The following is a 21,286-nucleotide window of genomic DNA, read 5'->3' on the forward strand; positions in this document are numbered from 1 at the left end:
AAATACCCAAAAAGAAGTTTGTAAAAAATGTTAGTTTCTAAAAGAAACTTAAATGTACTTGTTTCAAGTTTTCAGTTCTTCACAATGTCAACATTTTCTTTTAGGTTTCAAATCATATTTCAAGTTTGAATTTAGTTAGCATGATATTCTCATCACAAAAGTTAGGCTTTCTCGGCCATTCCTTGAAACTGCTGACTTTTTAAAGGCTGCTTAGGAAAATATTTGACTTGGACGTTTTGCAAATATGAATGTAAGTAACCTTTAGAGCGAAGCATTCTGAGGACGCATGGCACTCGTGTCTGCAAAACGTTTCGAAGACGTCCGGTTCAACGACGGCCTAGAAATTCGTAGATTTCGTAAGCAAAGTTACCTAACATTGACATCGTTTTCTAGATAGACAAATTTATTCCAATCGAATCCTTAAAGAATATTTGCATAAGCATGTTTTAACTTTCGTACATTTTAGGAAAAGTCCATTGATAGAACAAGTCCAAGTTGAGCATATTTGTTTTGGAACAATAAGGCTTTATTTATGTTCATTGATCATTTTGTTGGTTCCAGTTTTTAAAAGTGTTAATATTACGAGCTTAATAATCCAGAAGTCTTTCAAATAAAAATAACAAATTTTGTTAGGGGTTTCTTTCTGATTCTGATCTGAGTTATGATGATAATTCTGACTTACGTTCTATCTGTTTGTTTGATTGTTCTTCAACTTGAATACTATCAGATCAAGCCTGTTGCTGCAAAACATCACTAATAACAATTTTAGCGCATTTGATGTGATAATAAAAATCAAGGAAAAAGGAAAACTAAACTAAAACTAAGCTAAAGTATTTTCGAATTAGTTCAGAGTGTCGCACTTATAAATTGCATACAAACATGTCTCTTAAAGATTTTTCTACATTTGAGCACGTTTCAAACACACACACAACAAAAACACTAGTTGTTTCCAGAACAAAAAACATTCGTCTAATATAGATATTCTGTCAGGAATCAGTTGATTTAATTAACTGTTAAAAATTTTCAAAGAGCAATGTATACATCGTGGTCAAAGAAAATTGAAAATGGAAATGGAAGGCAAAGGAAACCGAGAAAAATACTGAACTAAAGAGCTGCTAAACATATGAAACTATCCAGCTTCTTCATATGCCAATGCGCCTGTTGTTCTTTTTTGTATAAATCGTTTCGTTTGCTTTTTGTTGCTTTATTTGGAGGATAACAAAAGTATATTTATTGGTTTTAAACCCGCACCGAAACGTCCCCTCCCGATTTCCTTATTTGTGACGTAGATTTTATGGACAAACAACGTTGTCTCATAACCGTTTTTAAAAGCTGAGCAGTTTATACAATTTGTAAATATCATAAAGCGACGAACTGTACAGTCTTCATTTGTTTTAAACACCGTTGCTGTAAAACGATCTAAAAGAATTCCCAAAATATGCCATACATAATCAGAATACTACGAAATTAAATATTCTTTGAAAAATATATATATAAAAGAGTTTCTCAAAGAGTGTGGCAACGCTTGTTGCTATTATTTTAGCTTGCCAATGTTGGATGTTATTTTATTTGTTATTTGTGTTATTGGCATTTATGTGTTTACATATTTGTTGTTATACCAATAACCCAAGATGATGATTATATCTGATCAAGAGAGTTAAGCTTTTTGAAAAACTCCAGGTTCTGATTCTCTCTGATGAATGTTAATATTTGCACATTGACAATAAAAAACAGCTAATTAACATTGCCATTCCAAACCATAATTAGATGCCTAATAAATTAGAAAATGTTATAAAAAAGTGTTTCCGTGGGTGCTTTCCAGGTCATTTAAAAAACTAAACATTTTTCCTAAGTAGGTTAAAGATTAAATCTAAAATTAAAAAGTTATTTAGGGGAACTGGAACAAAATTTTTGAGAAAACAAAGTTTAGTCGATTTTGAGATAAATTCTCACATTGACCTATCAAGGTTCTTTGGGACGGTCCTGACTTGTAGTGAGCAGTTGAAGCAGGTTGAACCAAGAAAATGAACGAAACGAAACAACGCGCTTTATTGAGCGGAGCTTCATTGGAATCAGCTGGCAAGTATGAAAATTCCCGTCCGATTTTAATGAGGTTTTACCGTGTTTCAGTACGTGTGCTCGACTGTCTGTGCGTGTATTGAATCGTTTATTTTGCTGTTATTCCTAAAATATTTCGCGGAATAGACATTTTGACGCCCAGATTTGACGTTGAACTAATTCCAGGTAATTTTGCTGCTTTCCACATCAAAGGGCTTTGAAGCTTTCGGGAAAATCGGCCTGGGTTCTGATCAATAGCGCTTTTGTTAACAGCTAGGTGGCCCTTAAAATGCATTAAAAATTCGTTTTTTACTGATATTTTCTTCTGAATTTTGTTTTGTTGTTATCATTCATATTATTGTTATTGATAAATGTTGTACTGTAAATATTTTTGTATTGCTTGAAGGTTAAAATGGTCTACTTTAATAAAGCTAATTAAGGCAATTAACAGAATAGTTCTGATAAAAATGCATATTTCGGACGGTTCTAATTTTCTAAATTTAACTTGAAAGAAATGTTAATTTAAAAAAATGATTAGAACTTCCTATAGGAATTGATGTCCTTAAAATCTTAAGTATAATAAAACTGTGTGTTTATTTGAATGTGCAAATTGCAGAAATGGTTCCTCTCTTACCCTCTAGTTGAATTCACTTTTGCTCAAATTATAGGCGTAATTCAGACTTACGTAGGTGTAAATATTTTCTATAACTCTTATTCAAGATTATAAAACAATTATTTTTCGGTAAGATTCAATTTCAGCATTTTTTTCCACAAATACAGTGATATCCAAACGTAACACATACAATTAATTTATTTTGTAGAAAGGGGTTTTCCTAAAAACGCTAAAACACTACTACTACTTTTAAAGGTACATAATTTGACTGACAGTTCCTAACCATCATGAGTAAAGTTCATTTTCAGTATTAGTTAATTTATATTGATGTATTTGTTTATTGACCGGTTATTGACCGAAAAATTATTTTTCAATTTAAAAAGGACATACGTGCAGCCAAATGAAAATATAAAGGAAATTCATTCGTCTGTAAACACTTTATATTTTTTATTTTACTTTCCTTTGTATGATTTAATAATCTGCATATTAAATATTTCTTTATTAATTAAAAATTAAATTGATTATAATAAAATATTTTTTATTAATATCTATTTCTCAACTTTTTAAAATTTGGATCCTCATCGTTAACTGATGATGCTTGACGACAAACCCACAACAAAATAATCTAAAAAAACTTATTGTCATTTAAATCATACAAATCAAACAAAAAAGTAATAAACGCGAGCTGGTTTACAACTTAATTGAAAATGGATTATCACGACTTTATTATCGAAAAATTCACTTTTCATAAAATATGGGAGATAAGGTGATATAAGTAAATACATCCAGACGGGTATTACTAATAAAGTGAGATGATGAGGTTTTTGTGACGAAGAAATTAGTTTATTTACCATTTTGTCCTGAGTGCAAAATACTATAATTGTGTTTGACTCGGCAATTTATGCAGCATGCTCCTAGTAATCAACTGGTACAAATATTGGACTTTTGGCTCGAAAAATGGTATTTAATATACAGCGTGTCTTAGCAAATATCTGTCTATACGTTTTATAAGGCGTTTTCTTTTCCCTTAACTTTTGAAGCAGCACAGCAACTTGAACTTGCCACAATAACATACTATAATTATTAATAAGAATACTGATTAATATGATAATTAACTATTTTTCAACTGACCATATAAATTGGAATTTCTGCCTCAGAATACATAACACGATTTTGTTTAGTTGTTTCAGTCTTGATATCAGCACTAAAATATAAACATTTATTATTGTAAATACATATTTAAAATGTAAAGCATATTGCTATCGGCTGATAAGTAAATTGTGGAAGAATTGTTACTTAAAATAGAGGCAAAGTCAAAATATGCAGAACAATTTGGATGAGTCAAATAATGTTTTTGTCAATAATTCGTGTTTTTTCTTCTTTTATTAGTAACTGGTTTTGAAAATTAAAATCGGAATTAGCGTATATGTAAGCGTTAATTTAGTGGGCGCGAAGAGATTTTTCACATTTTTTGTAAACAGTTCGCTTCTCACTTTTCAAACATGTTTATCAAAGTTTTTCGAGTCAAAGTTTATTTATGTAACTGCTATATGTATTTGTCTTATGTTCTATACATTTGTTGTTACTGAGTGATGTGATGATCTTCATGAGATGCCTGTGAGCTTTAGTACTACAGTACTAGCCAGTATCTAAAATACCGGTTTCAAAATGAATGCTTTCCTCTTAAAAAAATTGAATCTTTCAAACTAAAGCAAGCAGCAGTTTAAAATTTGCATCATTAGATGAGACTCCGCTCTTCAGGCGCACAAAGTTTCATAAAAATTTCCAACAATGCTGATTTTTACTAGCTTATGAAATATCGATCTCAAAATAGACAATGGTGCTCTCTTTAAAAAAAAATGCATCTTCCAAAGAGAAGCAAATAGCTAATTTCACTTTCCACCTTCGTTAGAAGAGACGACTCCACATATATACAAAACGTTTCATAAAAATCGCGTATAATACTAATTTTTGCTAGCCTGTTAAATACCGACTACAAAATGGGGTTTTACGCAACAGCACTTTCTCTTCAAAAAATTCGCATTTTTCAAACAGAATCATGTAACCATTTCAGAATTTGTCCATCGGTGGAAAAGACACCATCCTATAAATGTACAAAGTTTGATAAAAATCGGCAATAATGGCGATTTTTGCCAGCTTATTAAATCCCAGTCTCAAAATAGAAGTTTCACTCAACTGTGCGCTCTCCTTAAGAAATGCACATCGTCTAAACTAGAGCAACTTCTAAACTATTCAAATCGCAAGATTCGCCATCTTTAGAAGAATATTGTTGCGATATACGCACAATAATAATAATATACGGATTTTTGTCAATTTCTTAAATTCTGGTTTCAAAATGAATGATTCACTCAACTGCACTTGCTCCTTTAAAAAATCACATCGTCCAAACTAAACCAAGTAGCCATTTGCAAAGTTCCCCACAAAAATAGCACATAATGCTAATTTTTATCAGTTCATTAAATATTGGACTCAAAATATAGGTATCACTTAACTGCGCTCCCGGGTTAAAAAAATATCAAGCAGTTTAATCGATCTTTCAAAACTCATTACAACTTTTGGGCTGTTTCTTGGTTTTAAAATAATGGAAATTATTTTATTTGTATCAATTAAACCTTGCAAATTCTACGTATATTAATATTTTTATGCACGTTTCGATATTTTACTCATTATCTATTCCTTTCCTCAACGCGGTCAAGACTAGGTCTGCCTTCTGTCTTTTAAAAGACATTTGATCTGATTATGGTTTAAAAAACGAAAATTATTCTACTGAGTTCCAAACACACTTTTTTAACCTTATAAAAATTGTTCGTTTCTCTGTTCTGTATGTAAAATTCAATCTTTACTTTCAATTAAGATCTGAACATTAACGATACACGAAAGTATATATAGATACAGTATGGACAATTAAAATATACAGTATTATGTAGAATTATGAAGAAAATCTTAAAATAATATGAAACAGTGCGACAGGTTTTTGCGATTTGAATTTGTAAAAAGAAATTCTTAAAATTTATTTAGTTAATACGTTTGCCAACTCTAAAGGTTATTAAAATATTTCGTTTGCGAAATAATTTGAAAACAAATAAAAATAAACTTATAATTCGTTATGAGGCAAATCAGAATTAAAAAAAAGATACAACAAAAAATAAATGAAGAAAGCAATGGATTTTTAAAACGAATGACAAATGCATAATTTACCCAATATTTATCATATTATAGATTCATTAAATGTACTCTTCAACCGCTCTTTTTCGCTATCAGTTTTTCGTTCTAGATTGAACAGTTTGACCTTAAACTTGACAATCACGTATATTGTGACAAAACTATTTTAATTTTGCATCAAATTAATGAATAAATATCGATCCCGTTTAATTATAAATATGTTTTTTAATAGTTTGCTTTTTACTTTTACTTTTAAGGACTGCATCAGCAAGAGTTTTATTTTAATCCAAAATTTCATCGTTGGTTACTCTAATTTAAGATTGCTTTTATTCTGGAAAAGTGGCATTTTGGTCTAGGAATGCTCCGAAGACTTTATGTGTTACCTTGAACGAATCTAATTACGAAATTAGAATCAAAGTATGCATTTGCAAGTGGTTTATCACAGCGCCATTAAAGCATAATGCTTTGTTAAATACCCATCTATTTTGTGTCGGTTAGTATTTAGTAATCAAGAAAAGTTTTGAAGCATGACATGCATTTATCCACAATTTAAAAAAAATTGGTGCACTTTACATAGTTTATGTAGATTTACTGAAAAAACATAAAATGTATAGTTCATGTACGTCTCGTGTTCAGCTTTATCCAAATAAGTTAAGTGAAAACAGTGTGATGGAACAAAATGAAGCAATACCTATTTAATCAATTAAATTGTGAGATTCCTTAATACAATTCAGCACAATTGTACTACAGGATCAACATCAATTCCATATCAGGGACAAATAATGGTAATCTTAATCCATTACTTTCCAATAAAAATGTTCAATGAAACTTGATAATGTTCATATTAATTGATGATCAACTGATTTGCTACATTTGGCCAGCACTGTGTGTTCATCCTTTAATAAATTGCATTCCATTTTCAGGCAACATCTACATATGGCCGAAAAGCAATCCTCATTTTCGTAAGTATTTGTTCGTAGACGTTCTTTGTTTTATAATCGAAACTAAACCAGCAATTCAAGTGATCTGATGTAGCAAATGTGCATACTTAATTGTGGGATCACTGCCAGGATTTTATGCATCTTTTTGCCCACTTGTTAAATTCTAAATATATATATTTATATATTGCAGTCGTCAGATATTAAATGGTTTACGTGATAAAATCAAGTGGTTAGACAAAATGTTTATTTCAAATATAAATGGTCTAATATCTCATGCAGATGTATAGTTGCAGGTAGATAAGTAAACATTGGGTAGATATGTTCAGTTCTCTCAAATGCTGGAATAATATTGTCAGGTAAACCCGAAGCTTACCTGACAAGAGGGCATTTGCCTTATTCTAAGTTTTTATTATCATGTATTAGATATGAGAAACATGTTTATTGGAATTGTTCATTTTTGTTATGGGAGATATCTTGTAATATCAACAAATGCCATTGAAAAACAGATAGCTTCCTCTTATGTTTCAAAAGAGGTATATTTAAAATACAGTTTGTAGCCACTGCAAAAAAATAGTTTTGAAGATTGAAACTAGTGAGTTCTTCAAGCTCGCATCTTTGGAAGTGATTGCTTCCCCAAGCAAACCACCTCTGAAGATGTTATACAGACCAATTTTACGAAAATCTAAGACGCAAATAAACATTTTCTGCTGTAATCGGAATTTTCAAAACGCAATTTTGTAGATTTGTCTGCTTTAAAATGAACAACTTTGTCTTGATTCAACTGATTTTTTCTGTCTGTAATAGTTACTAAGAGATTAATACTACGGTCACTTTTGTAAATAATTTTTCATAAATTTAATAAATATAACTTTCTCCTCGCACTTTTACTGATTTGTTTTTGGTCTGTTAAACACTAAGCGTATTGATTATGAGACGTAAATTGAAGCTTTTTGTGTTGATAAATTGTTCATATCAGAAGAATCATTCTAAACCAAATTGAAGATCGCGATCGTTCGCTAGAAATCAGTAACTGTTCCTGTTGGCCCGCATTTCGTTATTCTTTGTAGATTCAGTTTAAAGGTTCACTATTCTTTTTATAACAGTGGTTTATTCCTGTTTATAATCGAATACTTACTTTATCATATAATTCCATAATGTCCAGAAGCTTTCAAAGGTCATTTCTGACTATCACATTATCAGATTTGTTCAGCAGTCAAAAAGAGTTGTTTGCTGAATTACGAAGAATTTTAAAAGCATTTAATACTTTCTAGTTTTTACATAAAATTGCCGAATTTCTTTAAGATTGGTTCCAAAAATTGTCAATGGCGGAATTGCTGGCATCATTGGCGTCACATGCGTCTTTCCATTGGACCTGGTTAAAACCAGGCTACAGAATCAGCAGATTGGACCCAATGGAGAAAAGATGTATAATAACATGTAAGTATAACGTTTTGTTTGTATGTTTGTCTCACATTGAACTACAAATAGTTTTCGTTTGAAAACCGTAGACGGAAGTTGGTCCAAAGTGTGTAAAATAATAGAAACAAGTTTCATACTTAATGACTTATAAATAATATTATTTTCGTACAAGCTAAAATAACATAAATGCATGTTTTGAATCTTCCAGGATAGACGCTTTTAAAAAAGTATACAAACAAGAAGGCTTTCTTGGCATGTATCGAGGATCTGCAGTCAATATTCTTCTCATTACTCCAGAGAAAGCTATAAAACTGGCAGCTAATGATTTTTTCAGATATAATTTACAAACCCAAGAAAAGTAAGTGATTGTAAAGGTAAATAACTTGCAATTAACTAGTTTTATTGCTCTCGTAATTACCATAGTTTGTGTCGTTTTAATAAGAGTTTGTGAGCTTGGTGTCGGTAGTTTTATTTCCTGTTGTGATTTCTCCAATTGTATAATTTTTGCTATTCATCTACAGACTGGAAACTATTTCATGGGAAATTGGTGAAGAATTTTTAACATATTGGGTGTTAGTTAACTTTCTTGCATTTACCTTTTTGGCATCTGTTTTATTTCTTTCGTCTTTTTATTTACAAAAAGAAAAACTGATTTTCGATTATTTTTTATTATTGTTAAATTTGTTGTAATTCCAATTATCAAATTATATGAAAATAGCGTTTTTACAGTAATCAAGAGCTTACCACCTTGGTAAGCGAGAAAACATTCAACACACGGAGATTCGAATTTGTGTTAATTTTTAAGTCCAATTATTAGGTACCTATTTATAAATGAACTCCATAAAAGAAGATTTTTCATTCTACCCAACATTGACAACATACCTATTATGGCATGTTTTTCCATGGAAAGGCTCTGTATTAAATATTTTAGATTTGTATCCTCGGTTTAACAAAATAGCTAAAAAATATTGTTTATTATCAGTAAAAAACATTCTATAGTTTCTTCTGAAAAATAACACCAATTTCGAAATTCAACATTTCAACTGATGTTTATAACTTGATTATTGATAGAGCATTTCTTTAAACTGGTGAATTTTGTGGGCTTTCAAGTTGTGGAAAAACTTGGTCGACGCTGACCTCTGAAGATGCAGGCCACTTATGCTTGTGAAACGTCAGGAAGACTTTTCCCGACTGCCTAGACGACGGAAAAAAATCGCCAGTTTCAAATTTAGTGTTCATTAGAAACAACCTCAAAATGTTATATATTATAGGTTCAGTTCGTATACTGAAGGCAGCAGTTTGGAAGCTTTTTTATTATTAATTTTACAAGAATAGTTACTCTTTATAAAAGGTTCTGCATGGTATGAAAAGTAAAATAAAACCATCTGCTATTACAAAAATTTGCATTTTGCTCAAGTGTAAAGTATTTTTTTTTGACTAGGCGATAATTAATTATTTATTTTTGGCAATATCAAAAAATTGCATTTACATTTTTTTATTATATTCTGCTTCTTAAATAATTATTAGTTACTTCTTCAAAAGTCTTAATTTATTTAATATTTTTCTAATCGTGCCTGAGTCAAGTTTTTATCTGTCTGTTAGCAAAAAATTCTGCAGCTTTGCGGTATTATTGTAACCCAATTTTACTTTTATCTTCATCCTTAATGTTGCTGGCATTTCTAATAATTTTTATAAATTATTTTTAGGACCTAGTTTCCAGTTCTAATGAATTTTTTTAATAACTATTTTCAATATGGGCAAAAATAAAAATACTTACTCTTGACCAAAACGCCTGAAAAAAATTTATAGATTTATTTTAGGTGTTTGTGTGTTTTTTTTTGTAAAATTAATAATAAAAACCTGTCTTACATGTTGCCAACTTAAATAGACACTCTGTCTATCTTTCCGATAACTAGTAATTGGTATATACGGTATGACGCAAAATTATGCTTAAATATCAAAATATTATGAATTTTTGCCATAACTTTAAAGTATGCGCAACTTTTAGGACTCTTCCAATCTTTCGGCAAATGTTAGCCGGAGGATTAGCGGGATTATGCCAGATCGTCATAACGACCCCAATGGAGTTGTTGAAAATTCAAATGCAGGATGCTGGAAGAGTTGCAGCTCAAGCTCTTTTAGGTACATGCTTTTTATTTAGTTAGGTGTCGATTAGAGAGGCAAGCGGAGCGGGATGCGGATATTCTTTAGATTTTCTAGTGTTGAACGAAAAAGTCCTGTTATACGTACAGATCGCAAACATTACCGGATTTTTTGTTGTAGTTGGAAAAACAGTACAAAAAACCTCAGCCACTGAACTTGCCATGGGCTTGTTTAGACAGCACGGTATCTTAGGCTTGTATAAGGGCACAGGTGCGACTATGCTTCGGGATGTTTCATTTTCTGTGATATATTTTCCGCTGTTTGCCACTCTCAATGACTTGGGGCCTAGAAGAAGCGACGGATCAGGTACCTTCAGCGTTCAGAGTCGATTGCAGCTATGCATAAACACACATTTTTTTTTTGCTTTAGGTGAAGCGGTGTTTTGGTGTTCATTTTTGTCAGGATGTGTCGCAGGCTCTTTTGCTGCTCTGTCAGTAAATCCATTCGATGTTGTTAAGACTCGTCTACAAGCCATACATAAAGCGGAGGGCGAACGGTCGTATTCTGGGATTGGAAACGCTTTTGTGTAAGTTGTCACTCTTTTATTTTTCAGTTTGTGTCTATGACTAAAAATAAATCAGTATGAGTTTTCTTTTTTATTATTACATTAATTCTTGTAACTTGTCCTTGCTGTTGAACAACAATGTTAGTTCATTGGTTTCGATTTTATTTTCGCCTGTTTTCAAATTTACAATTTTTACTGTTTCATTCAGACATTTCAGAATTAATCGCGGACATTTTTCAAATATTATGTATTACGTTTACGACGTTTAATGGAAAAAGGGTAGATTTTTCAAAAAAGATATTTTTCTGAAGAACTTTGACCATCAATAGAAGAGGAGTCAGACATGGTTTGTTAATAAAAGTTAGGTCAGATCGTCTTCTTTTGATGCAAAGAATATCGCAGTATTCTTTTGATCATGTGCTTACGGGACAGCCTGTATACTTGCCAGTTTGTGTTAGTCATAATAATAAGGTATAACTGATCTTACCTTGAATTTTATGTGAAATTTATTCTCCACTAAATTTAATTTTGGTCATAATTTTCTAAAGAAAAATCTAAATTGTAGGTTTTAATATCGACATTGAAAAAGATTTTTACCCAGATTAATCGAAAATAATATGAACCGGTGTAAAATGCTTCAAAATATAATCAATACGCGATATTAATGAGTTTTTTTTTATCGTGAAGAGCACATTACATTCGTTTTTTTTGCGTGCTTGACTCATTATTTTTAGAGTTAAAAATAATCGTGAAGATTGAAATAAGAAACAAAAAAGGAGTCTATGATTCAATAAAAACCGTAAAAATTAGAATGAACTAATATACACTTTTTCGAGTTTAACATACTATGAATTACGATTTTGCGAAAATGACTTCGGAATCGCCCACACAGTATTAATACGCATCAATTTTTAACTTTTTATAAAAATTACATTGTTTTCTTTGCTCATTTCGTTGCTTATTTACTATCTAGGCATTTAATTTTTATCTTTTATCAACAACTTCATTTTGGTTCAATTTACTTTTTCTTAAATTATGGTTGCGATTAATGTTGTTCTATCATTTTATATTAATGCATTTCGAACACAAAAGCGTCTTGTACATGATTAAGATACGGGCTTTGCTGTGCTTGAAACATAAAACTTGCTGATCTTGAGCATATGAATCTGCGCTATTTTTATCGACAAAGGACCTAAAAAGTTAAATTTGTTCAGTAAAGGAACAAATTTGGTCCACCAATTATTTTTAAAACATTTGGTCTTCATTCTTCTGAAAAATCAATTGAAAATTATTTTCGTCTATCGTCGTCAAATATAGCTAAATTATAGCTAAATAGCTGAAACAATTTGTGGGCTTTAAGTAAAATATACTGTTTCTGCAAAATGCTTTTTTTTTGAAAGTGTGAATTGCAACTGAAAATATTTCAAAATTTTCACTTAAAATCATTTAAAGCTCTAAACAGGCAAAATAGTAAACATACGTATGGAAAAAGTACTTTATTAACTTTAAGTAGTTTTGGTAAAAGTGTTTATATATTCAATTGAACTATTCAAACATTATTTTTTATAGAAATATTCTACGGTACGAAGGCCCTACGGCTTTTTTCAAAGGAGGAGCTTGCAGGATGATTGTTATAGCTCCCCTGTTTGGTATTGCCCAAACAGTTTACTACTTAGGAGTGGCAGAACGATTGTTAGGCATTAACAGGGGTTAAACGGCATAATTGTTATTCACGATTGCCATAGTTCGTTGTAGAACTACTTACTTTAATATTCGATTATTTGTTCCTAATAGAAAAAATGTGCTAGAAAAAAATTCGCGTAATTGGAATGATAGCTTGAATTGCAACTGATATTGAATTAATAAATTCAACCTTGACCGATTGAAATTAGTCAAAACGTTACGTAATGCGATATTCACCTCGAAGCAAAAAATGTAGTTTGCAGTATAATCAGTGGATGAAAAAGTGTACTCAAACATGTCATTGCCAATTTTCAGTCTAAAAGTAAGCTGTAATATGTCTTGTAATATTTGGATAGTACATAATAATTTATTTAATGTTTCTTATTTATTTCCCCTTAACGTCACATTGTTTACTTGTATAATTATATCTTACGCAAAGATTAAGGATCATTTTATCGAAGTTAATTATTGGTTATTTCATGGATTTTTTCGTTTACAGCGAATTGGTATAGGTAGATTACAATTCTGTGTAATAATGCAATAATTATTTAATGATTATTAATAATAATCATAAAATAATAAGAAAATTGTTGCCTTATTCTTACCGTTAACTATTCAAATTTCCATGTTATGTTTATTTACATTTATATTAATTTTACTCACAATATACATTATTTTAAATAACAATATCAATAGTGTAATTTGGTCTTTTGTTTTTATTGTTCGTAACTTTTCCAACCAAATCACTTTTCAAAAGCCGCAAGAGCTGAATACCTATATTTGCTTTAATTCCATCTAGCTAAAGTTGCTTCTGAAAGTAACCGAGTGTTTTGGAACATAAAATAATATTGAGACAATAAAGCTGTGCTCTACTAATTGTGCTGTAAAATAATTAGGGGTAAGATTTACATGTTTTCGATGTTTTATATTACCAGTTATTGCTATTAGCAGTGTATTATATTAGGTGAGCAAATTTTCAAGCTTCCAATGATATAAATTGCTAGATAGCTACGTAGATATCGCGCGGAAAAAAATAATATAAAAAACGTACAAAAAATAAATTTCAACCGCTCCAAATTAATTGTATTAAGCGAAAAAAAAACTACTACTGCAACAGTGTGGAAGGCAATAGTTTTTCTTTTAATTAGTGGTAATATATTTATTGAGGACAGAACTGTTAAAGTTTCCTCCTAAATTTTGCTTACAAGCAATATAATTGATGGTTTTATTTTTTCACACCCTTTCTATTATGAAGCATATACTTGTCTTGTATTTATACATTTTCATACATAATTAAACTTGCTTATTAAAAGACCTGCTATTCGATATTCGTCGAATGAGTAGTAAAATAATTTTATATTGGTTCCTATAATTTAATATTGTATTTTGAACTAGAAGATCTAAACAGCTCACTATACTTAAAGAATATTGAAATTAAAAACTTTGGCGTTGATATAAATAATTGGAATCGCTGTGTTATTACTTTTAGTGCCTATGTGGGCTTATTATTATAAGTTGATATTAGCTGCTTTTAAGTACTAGGTAGCACTTTAAAGACAACTTGTAGTATATAAAGCATTTGCAGGAAGGAAGACTAAATATTAGAGATATTTTTTTCGGGAACTGCATGTTTGTGCATATTGAGATGAGATTTATAAGTGTAGAAATAGTGAAAAAAAATATAAATTATTATATGTATAATGTATCAATTCATCGTCAATTGTCGTCAATAAAATTTCAGGAAGAAAACTTATGGCTATTCAAATAGTTATGATATTGCTTGTTAAATAAATGTAATCTGTTTTGTTTTGATTATTTATTTCATCACAATTTGCAGCCTGTAAAAACACGTTAGCAACATTGAGAAATGGATGGCGACGTTGGATTTCGAAAAGAGAAAAATAGTTTTTTGATTTATTTTGAAATATAATATGAATCAAAACTCTTCAGAGTTCAGATAATTGAGACCAAATTCGACATCAGTTGCTCCATATTGTGATCGTCCGGTTTTGAAGTCACTAAAAGAAAAGTTTCCCAGTGAAAGTGATTAAACAGAATACAAAACATAGTAAACTATTTATGTTGTAAACATCGCCTACATTTTTTAAAGATCAATGTTTACATTATCGCAGACTTTAAAGGGATAAATAAAATTCCGCTGTGTTTTTCTACATTGAATGAAGCAAGAAAAGCCATGATTAAAGAAATATATTATTCTGTCGCTCTAAGAACACGAAGAACCAAAATCGTCTAAATATTATAATTCCAAATGCACTGCAAGACAAATATTTGCTCGGAATAACTTATATCATAAAGAATAATGAGCTGTTTCGTTAAACTTCTTGAAAGGTATTGATCCTTAGCCTTGTAGCTTTAAAGGGTTGAAGGTTGTACATTTTGCAATTAAATCTGCGTTTCTTGGTAAGTTTTTGCATGACTCGAAATAGTGCTACTTTTTCTGACTCAATGACCCTTCTATTGGTGTTTGCAAAGACGCAGATATTTGGAAGACGCGTTTGGAAATTGTGGATTTCCATTTTTAAATGTAAAGAATTTACATTTGAAAACTCAGCCATTTCAACAAATAAAGTTTTCAACTAACGTGAACTTATTGAAAATTACGTAAAACGCAAAAAGAAGGTGACACCTAAAGTTACTCAAAATGATAAAAAATAAGAATTTTGTCAATCGGCGACAAAAACTAGTGCAGAGGCAACTTTTTAATAAAAGCCCGATTACGATGTGCAATAAATCGGTTTTAATTTGTTTACTCGCAAACGGGAAGTGGTAGAAAAAAAGTCAAGAGACCTTTTCTCTTGACTTGACCACATTGAACAGGAATTTGAATCAAGATGTTTTTTGTTTAAAAAATCAGTGGTCTAACATTTTTCTATTTTAAATTATCTACAGACGTGCCTTTACCCACACCACTGGAAAAGCTAGAAACAAAATTTTAGTACTTCTGCCTTTACCTTTCGGTTTTCTTGCTTATATTCTTCTCTTGTTTGTGCATCCTTCTTCTGTTGGAATTTTTGGTAAATATGTTTTTTCTTCTTAATTTGTACTTTTCGTATTCTACATTTCAAGAGATTCTTGTGCTGCCTCCCTTATACAGGTTTGTGTTAATTTATCCTCTAATCTCTTGCAGCTTGCTCTAACAGGTAGTTTGCACTATCCTATTATAACATTCAGATAAAATGGGTTAAAATTAGAAGTAAAAAACACAACAGGCGGTGGATTAAAAAATAAGCCCTAGATTTTGAAAATGTCCGTCTATATATTTTTCAATGCAATATACGCGCGTCTTAATTTAAATTTCCAGAATCAATATGCAATATCTGGAAATCGTGTTAGAGAAGTTGCGACATATCAAACAAGGAACATATAAGGCAAACAAAAACGTTTTCCTGAAATTTTCTGAAAATTTGAAAGTCGAAAATCTACAGCTAAGCAAAACAATATGTTGAGCTGTAAGAGAAAAAATAAAAATGGATACGGGATGGAAGCTATTTACCTTGAAGCACTGAGAGGTTTCGACTGAAGATGCAATTGTTAATTAATCTCATGCCATTTTACCAACATTGTAAAAGTTTTGATATTATACAAACATTACAAATAGTAGTTTAGTTCCAATATTTAAATAATAAGGCATAATAGAACTTTCAGCTAGACAAAGGAATAATATGACAACGTACCTTTAAGACAATCAATGGAAGTCCATTCAGATTATTTAATCTCAACATTCTGACTCATTTTCACACATGTGGTGCTAATAATATCCATGCTTCTCACAAATCAAGATTCGGATGAAAATATTCGTCATTGATAGCAGTAGCACGAATAGTCCGACCCTTCAAAACAAACAAGATTATTGATAAACAATGATAAGATAATTGTTTATCATACTTAGGTGTTAACTAAAATAATTGTTATACTATTCTCATTGTAAGCGTAGGGCGAAAGTAGCGAAAGTACAGTGAGATTTATTCGTATAATGGGGGTAAGTAGGTCTGAAAAGTTTTACAATTTTTTTGGAATATTTTAACTGAAATGGTAAGACGTTTTTTGAAATCTTAAAGATTACGTTGATTGAAACTCAATAGGATTATGTAGACATAATCATCTAAGAACAGCTCATTGATTTATATGGAAATATATTAATAAGCGCAGGATGATCGAATTTCAGTGCCTATTCCTGGTTACTTTGTTATCCAAAGGACTTTAAACTGGCAAAGTTTTAGGCTTTTAAGGCTGATTGAGATTAACCATAAACCAAAGTGAGCATATTTGTTTCTAAATATGGAGATATGTTTTTTAATGATACACATTTACAACAGAACTGATAACGACTTTCTTCTAGCTTCAAATGAAATGTCATCAAACCTCTATTTCATTATCTAGAGCTCTGAATATTCAGCAAAAAAGGTTTCGAAATTAGTAGCTTCTGTGGAACCTTTATCTATTAGCTTTTAATTTTTGAATATTTTATTAAATTTATACATTTATTACTACTTTATTTTAGGAAGTAGTCTATGGAACCAGTCATGCCAAGTCAGTCTTAGGCATTTTAAAATTTTTAGAAATAGTAAGTACACATGTTTCTTTTTTTCTGCTAGCTTTCCAATTAAAATAGCATTTTTAGCTGACATGTTTATTGGCTGTGATCTTGGTAGCAGTTAAAGGCTGGCCAAACGATCTAATAAACGCCTTTTATGCAGGGACAATTATTGGCATAATATTATCGCTTCTGATACTCGTTTTGAGCTTAACTGAGGCTGGACATTCCTTAAATGGTCTACTTAGATACCAGTTTGTATCTCATCTGCTTATGTTCGTTTACCTCCTCATCGTATCGTCAATTTTGATAGCCAGATATTACAGCAGTTACCACAGAGCAGGAGCGGTAAGTGGGTACCTATTGTAAAAAATAGGGACGATTTAAACAACTTGCTGAAAATATTGTACAATATACAGGAAAAATACGGTAGGGAATGGAATGGAATGGTCTTCAAAATGATCAAATCGTGATTTTAAAGGAAATAATATGTACAGACCATTTAAACTTTTATACTCTCACATTTTTTATTTCGCAACGTTTAAGTAAGTTTATAACTTAAAAGTTATATTTCTCTAAATTACTCTTTGCTTTATACTTATATATGTCTCTAAAGATTTGGTCTTGATCCTTCGAATTTGCTAATAGAGTATAGTAATAGTTTTATACAAAATGTGCAAAAGTTTAAACCGACTCTTTCAAACATATTTTAATAATTACTTTTCGTAAAACACCCTTCATCTAGCAAATTGTTGTAAAGGAGTTTCCTAATTAAGATTAAATACACTGTTTGCAAGCAGCTTCCCTTATCGATATAAATGTATTCCTCTTTTCCAAAGGAAAACTTGTTTTCAGCTCAGACTTTTTTTAAATAATCGTGCAAAATTATTGAATTATTTAATTATGACTAATTAACACCATCCCTGCCAATTATTTATATTTAACCATCAAGCCTCAATTGAAGATTGGAATTAGTACAAATATGTATATATTTAAAAAATATAAAATATACATATAAATGTACACCCTGTATTTAAAAAAAGATGTCATTATGTCGCTACATTGCAGTGGAAGATACATTTTGCTTAATTCTTTATTAGTTTATTTGTGCATTATTTTGCTCCTGAGAGCCATAAGAGAAGCATTAACGAAGTATTTAAAACGGAAACGTAAGTAATCCGTCCAAAATTGTATCATTTGAAATTGAAAAATATATTCAGAAAAATTCAAATCGGAACCGCTTTTAATTAAAAGTAAGTAGCGAGAGTTATTAAACTTAATTGATAATCAAAATAATTCTGGTAGGAAAATCGCGAAGATGAGCCTTTTGCAAAGTTTTAATTAAAGATTACTATTAAACATTTTTAATTTCCAATTGTACGAAAGAGACGTAATTGACAAATATCCACATTATTATCTCAGTTTATAAAGAAACACATATAAAACGCATGTGAAATATGTTTACCGAACAACTTAACAAGTAAAATAAAACTTTATGAAAATTAAGTAATTAGTTCCATTTTTTTTCAGATATTTGGTCTAATAGCTGCTTTCGTATATCTGTTGGATAGCGGAGCGAGTTATAAATCGTACAATATCTGAAGCTCGATTGGTTTGGAATACCAGAAAATATTATTAATTTATCGTCTTTAGCTATTTATTTCTGAACTATAACAATTGTAATTTGACTTTAAAGAAGATTAAAGTTGCATTATGACTACCTGAAAAGGTACTAATTTAACATGCTGTTTTTATAACTTTTACGTTGTTTTACCCCATATTTTTTGCTTTTTTCCGTTGCTCTGGACCGCATATTGCTCTAGTTATAAAATATTCGAAATCCACAAGCAACTAACATCTGCAGCTAAAATCTTGTATTTCAAGGGTAAGTATGTAGTAGATGAAAACGTTACACTTCAGTATACAATCAATTTATTAATATCATTGTAATATTTTATAATTCATTTTGTGTCAGTATGTAGTTAATTTTGGTATAAAATATGTTAGACATTCCTTATAACTTAAACAGTAGATCTCTCAAAACAATTCCATTTTCTATTCAAGGAAGACTCTACCAACTTTAATAACATATAAAAAACTATATAAAAAAATCTATCAATTGCAACAAATTTGCAGAGAAAATATCATAACACAGATGAGATGCTTAACGACAAATATATAAGTAAGCTTACTCTAAGTCTAAGTTAAGGAACATAGTAAGTCAGTAGAGTCACTTTTCTAATATTATGAGCAACAATATAAGATCAATATTTGTTACGTAAGTAATACATCTGAGTCTATAAATACGCTTAGACCGACTTTCTAAATTCTCACTTTTACAATATATCAATAAATAAATAATTATTTACCCCGATCGGAGTAAACTCTTCTACTTATTGTTAAAATAAATATTTTAAACACAATTATTCTTTTTCTACCAGTAATCAATACATTATAAGTAATAACTAAAGCAACTTTGTCACTTGTTTAATCACAATCTTGGTATTTTTGTCTAAAAGTCACCAAAAATAATAAGTATATAATATGTACTTCTGATGACAATATTCACCACTTTTGCATGGAACTAACATGTCCATTGCAACTTGGTAAATATTGCATAATTAAACGAATTTCAGATCCAGGATACTTAAGTAATACTGCAGAAAAATATTAGAGCACACCGTCTTTCAGTATAATCAATGGTTTTATTTTAGTATTTGGTCAATTAACACTTATCTAACTAATAATACTTTGGTATTGGAATCTCCTTTTTGGCAACAATGTCTACTCTACACATTTTGTCTTTTACATTAGAAAACATGGGAAATTCTAACAACTAGAGCCACACAATCAAACAAAAACAAAGAGAAATCAACTATGTGTTCAACAATATTCAACTAACAGGGAATTCCTTGGTGTTTTGATATCCACTGGATTTTCGAAGTTTCGTTAATCCGTGGTTCTAAGAAAGAGTTTCATTTGTTTTAAAACACTTGTTTTAGAACCATGTTGTAAATCCCAATACTTTGACAAAAGTAGGAATTTAATTAATAGCTTTTCGTTTGGAAAGCTCTAAAGTTGGAATAAAAAGTTTCATAAATTGTGTTCATAGCACTTTGACTCTCAATGTCATGAATTCCCCTGTTAAGCTCGCGAAAAATTTTAAAATTCTCAAAAAACAGTTTTCCAACTCAATAACAACCAAACCCCGAAACTTGACTTATTTGGTAAGCGAAAAAATTGTGTTCTTTTCTTTTGTACAGTAACAACCAAGCCTAAGCAAATTTGAACTTAACTTGATGTAACAATTTATATTTAAATCACAAGCACACATTAAGTATTTTGAAATGTTCACTATAGTAAAACATTTAAGTTGCTTGTAAAGCAACTTTTCTGCCCTTATTTGATGGTTATTATAACCTACTAAGATATTAATAACTTTAAGATAAAATCGCTACTATTTTACAGGAACAAATAGCTGCTTGGTTAGATGTAAGTACAAGTATCCCGTCAATCAATTATTATTTAGCTATTTGTACCCTCAATACTAGTTGATGTGCAATTCCTTAACATATTGGTTGGTTGCATCAGCCCAACTTTGCAATCTCAGAAACAACAGACAACATATATAAATTTCCAAAGTCAGAAGTGAATTGATAAACTTTCCAACAGGTTCTGGTTGACTGTTTTGCCTGTAGTTTTCTTAATAGTACTTTGATCCACATTTTTTTCAAGGATTCTGTTTTGATTAAGTTAACATGCTTACATGGATTTTTCGCAATTTTTAGACGTTCATTGCGTAAAACATGGCTTTCTGACTTGTTGGCACTGGTGGGTTTTGAGGTGAAGTTGGTGAGGTCATCGTGCTGCTAGAACTTTGGCTAATACCTGAAAGTGTTAAATTATTGTATGTGGTATATGTTTACACTGCTTCATTTGCTTTAGTCAACAAACTGAGAAAGCCGAAAATAAATAATGACCCAAACAAAGTACAGACATTATCGAAATAAAGTAGATAGGCAGAGAAGTGTCTCTGAAGCAAATAAATCAAGCAAAATCAGACTTGGTCATATTATCAAGCAAAATCAGACTTGGATATAGATGTATTTAACTTAATTCTTACACATATCCTTAAACTGTTCCCATTTCCTCCTGAATCACTCTGA

The 21,286-nt window shown here is 30.4% G+C and overlaps 3 protein-coding genes and 1 long non-coding RNA gene across 5 annotated transcripts in view; 2 read left to right on the forward strand and 2 right to left on the reverse strand.

The window, feature by feature from the left end:
- Positions 1-1,990: 1,990 nt before the first annotated feature.
- LOC109543647 (mitochondrial glutamate carrier 1) lies at positions 1,991-14,371 on the forward strand. Of its 2 annotated transcripts, XM_019913467.2 has the most exons (8): positions 1,991-2,244; positions 6,778-6,816; positions 8,098-8,232; positions 8,423-8,572; positions 10,223-10,356; positions 10,498-10,683; positions 10,747-10,903; positions 12,452-14,371. In XM_019913467.2, exons 2-8 carry the CDS (start codon positions 6,791-6,793, stop codon positions 12,594-12,596), a joined length of 933 nt encoding a protein of 310 aa, XP_019769026.1. In that variant the 5' UTR covers positions 1,991-2,244; positions 6,778-6,790; the 3' UTR covers positions 12,597-14,371. The 2 variants fall into 2 exon arrangements, with proteins under 2 accessions (XP_019769026.1, XP_048520894.1); XM_048664937.1 differs by lacking the exon at positions 6,778-6,816.
- Positions 14,367-16,401, reverse strand: LOC109543649. The gene is made up of 3 exons (XR_002172511.2): positions 16,261-16,401; positions 15,538-15,741; positions 14,367-14,583 (listed from the first exon to the last, which is right to left on the reverse strand). It is a non-coding gene; the product is annotated as an uncharacterized LOC109543649 (long non-coding RNA).
- Positions 16,402-16,447: 46 nt separating this feature from the next.
- LOC109543648 lies at positions 16,448-18,861 on the forward strand. The gene is made up of 4 exons (XM_019913468.2): positions 16,448-16,565; positions 17,088-17,150; positions 17,208-17,468; positions 18,651-18,861. The coding sequence occupies exons 1-4, from the start codon at positions 16,560-16,562 to the stop codon at positions 18,720-18,722; spliced, it is 402 nt and encodes a 133-aa protein (XP_019769027.1). The 5' UTR covers positions 16,448-16,559; the 3' UTR covers positions 18,723-18,861.
- A 174-nt stretch (positions 18,862-19,035) lies between these two features.
- The window catches only part of LOC109543645, a gene marked incomplete in the record, with an annotated part of 106,667 nt that continues 104,416 nt past the window's right edge, over positions 19,036-21,286 (reverse strand). The window contains 1 exon segment of the mRNA XM_048664930.1: positions 19,036-21,008. Within this exon segment, the coding sequence (XP_048520887.1) occupies positions 20,905-21,008 (104 nt within the window).

The sequence above is a fragment of the Dendroctonus ponderosae genome, unplaced genomic scaffold (assembly GCF_020466585.1).
Source record: "Dendroctonus ponderosae isolate FM_Combo_2020 unplaced genomic scaffold, Dpon_F_20191213v2 Dpon_F_20191213_3, whole genome shotgun sequence".
Classification (NCBI taxonomy): domain Eukaryota; kingdom Metazoa; phylum Arthropoda; class Insecta; order Coleoptera; family Curculionidae; genus Dendroctonus; species Dendroctonus ponderosae.